Source organism: Corvus cornix, chromosome 19, assembly GCF_000738735.6.
Source record: "Corvus cornix cornix isolate S_Up_H32 chromosome 19, ASM73873v5, whole genome shotgun sequence".
Lineage (NCBI taxonomy): Eukaryota > Metazoa > Chordata > Aves > Passeriformes > Corvidae > Corvus > Corvus cornix.
The window spans coordinates 5,081,244-5,088,233 of record NC_046348.1 but is presented as its reverse complement, the minus strand read 5'-3'; the positions used below and the strand labels follow the sequence as shown (position 1 = coordinate 5,088,233).

At 62.9% G+C, this 6,990-nt stretch overlaps 1 protein-coding gene across 1 annotated transcript; it reads left to right on the top strand.

The window, feature by feature from the left end:
- Positions 1-3,445: 3,445 nt before the first annotated feature.
- HSPB1 (heat shock protein family B (small) member 1) lies at positions 3,446-5,388 on the top strand. Its single transcript, XM_039563156.1, has 3 exons — positions 3,446-3,931; positions 4,750-4,813; positions 5,032-5,388. The coding sequence occupies exons 1-3, from the start codon at positions 3,571-3,573 to the stop codon at positions 5,189-5,191; spliced, it is 585 nt and encodes a 194-aa protein (XP_039419090.1). The 5' UTR covers positions 3,446-3,570; the 3' UTR covers positions 5,192-5,388.
- Positions 5,389-6,990: the final 1,602 nt, after the last annotated feature.

The window sequence follows — 6,990 nt, the reverse complement described above, 5'->3', positions numbered from 1 at the left end:
GGGCACCCCCTTCTGCTTTTCTGGTTTGGTTTGACTGTTTTTTAGCACAAGAGCATCCCGGGGAGGTGGGCGGGGGGGGGGGGGCAGGCTCAGCTGGAGGGTGTGGTGCCAACCAGAGGTGAGCAAGACCCTGTTTCCCCCAGCGAAGATGTCCCCAGGGTGTCACAGCGGGGGACAGAGGCACCGCAAAACATTTTGGGGTCCCCTCAGACCTGAGCACACGCCGAGCCATGGATGAACAAAGCCGGCAGCACCTGCAAGTCTCTTCCCAAGCGAGGAGATCCAGGGGAAAAACGCTGCTCATCCCAGCTCAGGAGCCGGCCCTGGCACACGCCCACCCCACCCAGTCTGGGGCGGACCGAGCCGTCACCCCTGGGAGGAGGGAGCTGCAGGGCCCGGGGCTGGGCAGGGGGTTTTCCACCCCTGGGGGTGCATCCAGCTTCGCCATGGCCCGTCTCACCTCTGGGCTCGCAGCCCCAGACCCCTCCTGCTCTGGGGAAAAGTGGCTGCTTTTTTAACTGAATTATGGGAAGAGAGAGGGAGGAGGGTCCCAGGCTTGGCCCGCAGCCCCGCTTTTGCAGGATTTTGCTGATTTCCCAAAAAAAAAAAAGCCCCCCCGGGCTCTGAGGACAGTCCTGGCCCCCCGGAGTGGTTGGTGTTTAATCCTGGTGGCCCCGCGTTTTCCGGACGGCTGGAGCAGGACAATGGGGATGAGCCTCCCTGGGTGGGAGAGCAGCTGCCCGGATTAACCCGCTGCCCCTGGATGTAAAGCCAGGCTTTGGCCATCCCGCTCGCTGCTGGTTTGCAGCCAGCCAGGATCGGGAGGGATCCTTTGGAGTCCAGCTCAGCTGTAATGAGACAGCCTCGTTAGCCGTGGCCTGATGAGCCAGGGGGCCCGGGAGGGCAGAGATGGGAGCGAAGGGGCACTTCGGGGTCGGCCTCCCAAACCCGGCATGTCGAGGGACCAGGCTCAGCCAGAGGCTGAGGATTCACCAGCCCTTGGAGGAAAATCCCAGGAGCTGGGCAGTGATGGGTGCCAGCCCCTGGGTGTCCCACCCACCTGCTGGCAAAGACACCTGAACGAGCAGAGCTGTTAGAAATGGGGTGAACAGGTAAGGAGGGGCACACTCGTGGCAGGGCGGCAGCTCCGGATTCGACTGTGGCAGGAGGAGGAGACAAAGGGTCCTGTTCTCCTGGAGCCTGGGGAGGTGGAGGACATGAGCATCCCTACAAACCCTGAGCCACGCACTTGGAAAACCATCCCAGCAATTCCAGCTGCTGCCCCACAGCCCCCATCCCCCACATCGCCCCATGGGAAGCTCAGACTGGCCGCTGGACCCCCCAACCCTGCTGGGATGTGGGGGAATCCCCTGTGAACATCCGAACCCAAGCCAGCAGTGGGGGATTTCCCCAGTGGCCGCAGCCCCAGCCCTGCAGCCCCTGTGGGGCCGCGGCTCCCAAAAACCCGAGACCCGACTGCAGCGGCGCCGCGGACCAGCCAGCACATCAGGGAAAAATTCCAGTCTTCCTCTTTTACAGTCTCTGTCTCCTGCCGCGGAGGGAGCCAACTGGAACAAATACTCTGTAGAAATACTTCAGTATTTTCCTGTCGCGCGTGCGCTCTCTCTCTGGGTTGTGAGTACAGCTGTAGATGCCGTGAGCTGGTGCAATTATAATAAATATACAGTATATATTGTAAATGACCCTGCTAGCCACTGAGAGGTTTCTTCCTGCCGGGAGAACGGCAAGGTTATCCTGCTCCCTCTGTCCGGCTCCCTGCGGATCCATCCTGCTCTTCCCTCTGGCTCCATGTGGAGCAGCACTGCGAGTTTTGTGTCTGATCCCACCGAGGATCCTGCTCTGTGTGTGGGGATCCCTCTGGGAACACCTCCCTCTGCATCCTCCCCGGCTCCTTGCCGTCCTCCTGGCTCTGCATCCTTCCCTGCATCACTCCCATTTGCCTGCCAGCTCCCATCCATCCCTCCCTGCATCCTTATCTGCATCTCTGCCTGCATCCCTGCATCCCTCCCCTCTCCCCCATAGCCCGGCATCCCTGCCTGCATCCCTCCCACTTGCCTGCAGCTCTCCCATCCATTCCATACCTCCCGCATCCCTCTCCCGATCCCTCCCATCCTTCCCTGCTCCTCCCTGCATTCCTGCCTGTATCCCTTCCATCCCTCCCATTTCCCTGCGTTCCCACCTGCAACCCTTCCATTCCTCCCTGAATCCCTCCTCTGATCCCTCCCCTCCCTCCCAGCATCCCTCCCTGCATCTTTCTCTGCATCCTTGCCTGCATCCCTCCCATTTCCCTGCATCCCTCCCATTTCCCTGCATCCCTCCTGGCATCCCTGCCCGCATCTCTCCCCTCCCTCCCACGTCCCTCTCGTTTCCCCGCATCTCTCCCATTCCGTCCCCTCCCCAGTGACCTTTCTTCCCCTGGTTCCCCTCCCAGGCCTGCCCCAGCGCCACAGGATGCAGCCCCCAGCCCCACATGGCTCAGCTCCCTACAGCCCCTTCCCCCTCGCTGCCATTCCAGAGTCAGCACTGGGCTCTGCCTCAGGCAAAGGACACCCCGAAATTCCCTGCTGCATCCGCCCCCCCCCCCCCCCCCTCCTGGAGGTCACTCATCCATGCACTGAGTGTGTCAGGGCTCAGCTGCCACCCGCTCAGCTGTCTTCTCCAAGGCAAATCTGGGGACAGAGGAGAACTGGGCGGAGGTGATGGGGTCCCAGAGCTGCCAGGCTCACTGAGCTGGAAAACAGCCCTTCCTCAGGATGGGAGCTTGGCACCAAATGGGAATCCCCTCCTGGGTGCCAGGTGTGTGGAGAGACTCGTTTGGACGAGAGGATGCTGCCCCTTCCAGCCCCCCAGTCCCCCTGATCCCCACTGGCCCCCATCAGGTCCTGCAAGCCCCCACCAACCCCTACAGGTCCCATTGGCCCCCAAGACCCTCACCAGCCCCATAGACCTCAGGGACACCCCACCCAGGGGGACTGGAGCAGCCTCACCCCAACTTGGTGCTGGGGTTCCCCACCTCGGTGCAGAGCACTGGAGCCACTGGGGTGCCAGAGGGCTGGGGGACTCTGGAACCTTCTGGCTGGTGGGTGACCAGGAGCTGGGGGGCTCCAGAACCTTCTGGCTGGTGCTGACGCAGAGCAGGGCCACGCACAGCCTCCTCCACTGACTCATCCGGCCATTCCCGAGGCGCTGGCCCGGCCCCAGCCCCCTTCTCACGCTGCCACGGGGCCGCATCCTGGGGATTGTTTTCCGGGCAGCAGGCAGGAGAGGCCGGGAGCCGCTCCAAGGGCCATCCATCACTCCCAGCCAGGCCAAGCCTCTCGCGATGAGAGGGGGATGGACATTTCCTTGGCAGGGGGGGGCCCTGCAGGCTGCCAGCCCCCTCCCACTGCCGGCTGCGTGTGGCCGCCCCAACCCCGGGCAAGTTTCTCGTCCCTTCCCCAGGGCTGCCGCAATTTCCATTAATAGCCAGCCGAGCAGCCGGGCTAAAAATAACCCCCGGCCCTCTTCATAAGGCCCTGCCGGCCGCCCCCCCCGGCAGCTCCACACGCCATGGCCGAGCGCCGCGTCCCCTTCACCTTCCTGCGCAGCCCCAGCTGGGACCCCTTCCGCGACTGGTACCATGGCAGCCGCCTCTTCGACCAGTCCTTTGGGATGCCCCACATCCCCGAGGATTGGTACAAGTGGCCCAGCGGCAGCGCCTGGCCGGGATATTTCCGCCTGCTGCCCCGGGAGAGCGCCCTGATGCCGGTGCCCGGCTCGCCCTTCAGCCAGGCGCTGACCCGCCAGCTCAGCAGCGGCGTCTCCGAGATCCGCCAGACCGCCGACAGCTGGAAGGTCACCTTGGATGTCAACCACTTCGCACCTGAGGAGCTGGTGGTCAAGACCAAGGATAACATCGTGGAGATAACCGGTGGGTGCTGGGGTGGGGTCTCCCGAGATGGGGCAGCTGCCCCCCTGGAGCTTGCTGGGGGAAAAAGATTGGAATAAGGGATGGGAAGTGAGGGAAGGAAAAGCAGAAGGAGAGGGAGGAGAAGAGAGGAGAGAAGAGGAAAAAGGGAAAGGGAAAGAGAAAATCAAGGCACAGAGGAAGGCCCAGCACTACAGCTCAGTCTTGGGGTGCATTCAGGTGCAGAGACCCCCCCCCAGCCCCATATATTGACCCCTTGCTGCTGTTCCAGAAGGATGCAGGGAGGGACCCCCTGGCTGGAGCCACAGAGAGCCCCGGGGGTGATGTGGGGTGTCACCAGCCCTGCAGCCCCTGCGCTCCCCCACAGCACCCTGGATGCCGTGACAAAGCCCAGAGCTGTGGCACGAGGCCAGGATGTGCTTCCTGCTGGGTGAGGGGGTCCTGCAAGGAATGGGGGCAAATCACCAGCCAGATGAATTTGGGGTGCAGCCCCAGGGAGAGGGGGGTGCTCAGTCTCCAGCCCTGCCCAGCTGTGGGGCCAGCTGGCCACTGTTGGACCCCTTTGGCCACCCCCCAGCTCCTGGCACTGTACTTTCCTCCCCTTAAATTCGGGGCGTGCATCCGGAGTGGCCCCACAGCCCCTGGTCCCCCCAAGTTGTTCCAGGCTGATATTGTGGCAAAAAAACAAACAAAAAAAAAAAAAACCAACAAAAAAACCCCAGGACGGGCAGAATCAGCCCCTCTCAAGTGCTGGGGTGGGGCAGGAAGGTTCCCACCAAGCCAGCCCCTTCCAACCCTCACAGGGTTTTGTTTCCTTGCAGGCAAACACGAGGAGAAGCAGGATGAACACGGCTTCATCTCCCGGTGCTTCACCCGAAAATACACGTAAGTACGAGGGAGGAGGGGAGACACCTGCTGCAGCCCCCTGACGTCTTTGGGGACCTTTTCCCACCCACCCACGCCCTCCAAAGCCCACTGGCCAAACAGGGAATGCTGCTCAGCCAAACTGGGAGTGGGAGAGGCAGCGATTTGGGGCTGAGCATTGCATCCCCTGGGTTGGTGCTGCAGCCCTGACCTCCCCCTCCCCTCTCCTCCCCTCCCAGCCTTCCCCCTGGTGTGGAAGCCACGGCCGTGCGGTCCTCGCTGTCTCCCGATGGAATGCTGACGGTGGAGGCCCCCCTGCCCAAACCTGCCATCCAGTCTGCCGAAATCACCATCCCTGTCACCGTGGAGAGCCAAGCCAAGGAGCCAGCCAAGAAGTAGGCGGCACCGAGGAGGAGGAGAAGGAGGAGGAGGAAGAGGAGAAGCCGCTGCTGCCCCCCGCCCCCACCCCCAGCTGCCCCCTCACACCCACCCCCTTTTTACTGTTGATTTTATACTCGCCCTGCCACTGAGTGCCTTGAATAAATGTGAAGGAACCGACAGAATCAGCTGGAATAAAAGCTGGTGAAAGAAACCTGTCCCTGTGCCATGTCCGTCCCCCATGGCTGTGACATTCCTGGTGGAAGCTGCACCGGGATGGGGCTGCCTGGGGCCAGAGGGGTCAGCAGGAGGGTCCCCGAGCCCTGCTCAGCACCTGGGGGCTCTGCAACCCAGGGCTCCACATCCCAAGTCTTTACAACCTGGGCTCAGCATCCTGGGGTCCGTGTCCCAGACCTTCACACCCTGAGAGTCTCCCTATCCTGGATTTCCCACGTCTGGGTCTCCTACATCTCAGCTCTCCATATCCAAACCTCTGGCATCCTGGGGGCTTTACATCCCAGCTCTCCAACACCTCTTGTTCACATGCCAGGTCTCCGGCATTCCAGTTTGCCACAGCCTGGGTCTCCTACATCCCAGGTGTCTCAAATCCCAGATCTCAGCACAGTGAGTCCCCTCATCACTACTCTCCCACACTCTGGCTATCCCATGTCCTATCAGAATATTTGGGGTCTCCACACTCCAGTGTCCCTATTCTGGGATGCTGCACCCCAGAAAAACAAGTACACACACCCACCCCTTTCGGATCAGAGGGCAAATAGGGGCTTCATGGGCAAGAACTCGCCCCAGCGGTGCAGCCCCTTGAGGCCCAGCCCTGCCCCCCCGTGCTCCCCCTTCCTTCCACCCCATTGTTTGAGGGGCCGCAGCCTCGCTGGGGGGCTGAAGAGGGGGTGGGTTGGGGTCCTGGTGCCATTTGGCCCTGGCTGGCCCCGTGTCCCCTGTGCCCTCCATGCCCCCGGGTCTTGGGAAGGACTGGCCCTACATGGCCGAGGTCAGGCCCACGGCTTCGATGTTCCCTGCTCCGTCAAATCCCACTAATCCCCCCTGAGTCATCCCGCAGGCAGACGGTGACCTGGGAGGAATCCTGCAGCTGCGAGGCCCCTCTGCGAGCTTGGGGGGCTCCACGTGCCCCCTCTGAGCTCCTGCCCACCCCCTCTGCTCCAGCAGTCTCGGGTGTGATGAGTTTGGCAGGTCTCAGGCAGATACCGGGGATCAATTCCTGATCCCGGCGATCAATTCCTCCTGCCAGGGTCACGCCTGTGCTTGGGGGGTGTGAGGCTTTTCCAGCCGAAGCGTGGCTCCAGGGGAAGAAGCCCCTCGAGGAGCATCCCCGGCCCCCTCCCCTCTCCTGTGGCCTCGCCACGGTGACTTTCACTTCCCGAAAAGCCACCCGAGCAGGGGCTGGAGGCTGCGGGAGCACCACGGCGCTGGGATGGGGTGCGGGGTGTCCTTCCCTGTGTGGGGGTGCTCGGTGAGCCCCCAGCCCCCCTTGGCACGGCCCGGGGGCTGATCCCAGCCCCTTCCCGGGGGTGTCGGTGCTGCAGCCCCGGATCCCTCGCAGGGCGCGTGAGTCAAAGCGCATTTTCTGTTTATAGTTGCGCGGGGAGGGGAGTATTTTTACAGCGTGAGTCACCGCGCGTGTGGCTGCGAGCGGAAAACCATCGGGAAGGGAGGGAGGCGGGGAAGGACGGAGGTGGGGAAGCACCCACCCAACCCACTCCTGAACCCGCGCCACCCTCCCCACGGCTCCCGCTCGCCTCGGCCCCGGGGGAGGAGCCCGGCGAAGCCTTAACGCGCAGGGA

What these genes read in the sequence shown, in the direction of transcription:
- HSPB1 (XM_039563156.1), top strand. Translation starts at nt 3,571, where the DNA reads ATGGCCGAGCGCCGCGTCCCCTTCACCTTCCTGCGCAGCCCCAGCTGG. An exon ending in TAACATCGTGGAGATAACCG is followed by an intron (nt 3,932 to 4,749) that starts GTGGGTGCTGGG and finishes GTTTCCTTGCAG; the next exon opens with GCAAACACGAGGAGAAGCAG. An exon ending in TGCTTCACCCGAAAATACAC is followed by an intron (nt 4,814 to 5,031) that starts GTAAGTACGAGG and finishes CTCCCCTCCCAG; the next exon opens with CCTTCCCCCTGGTGTGGAAG.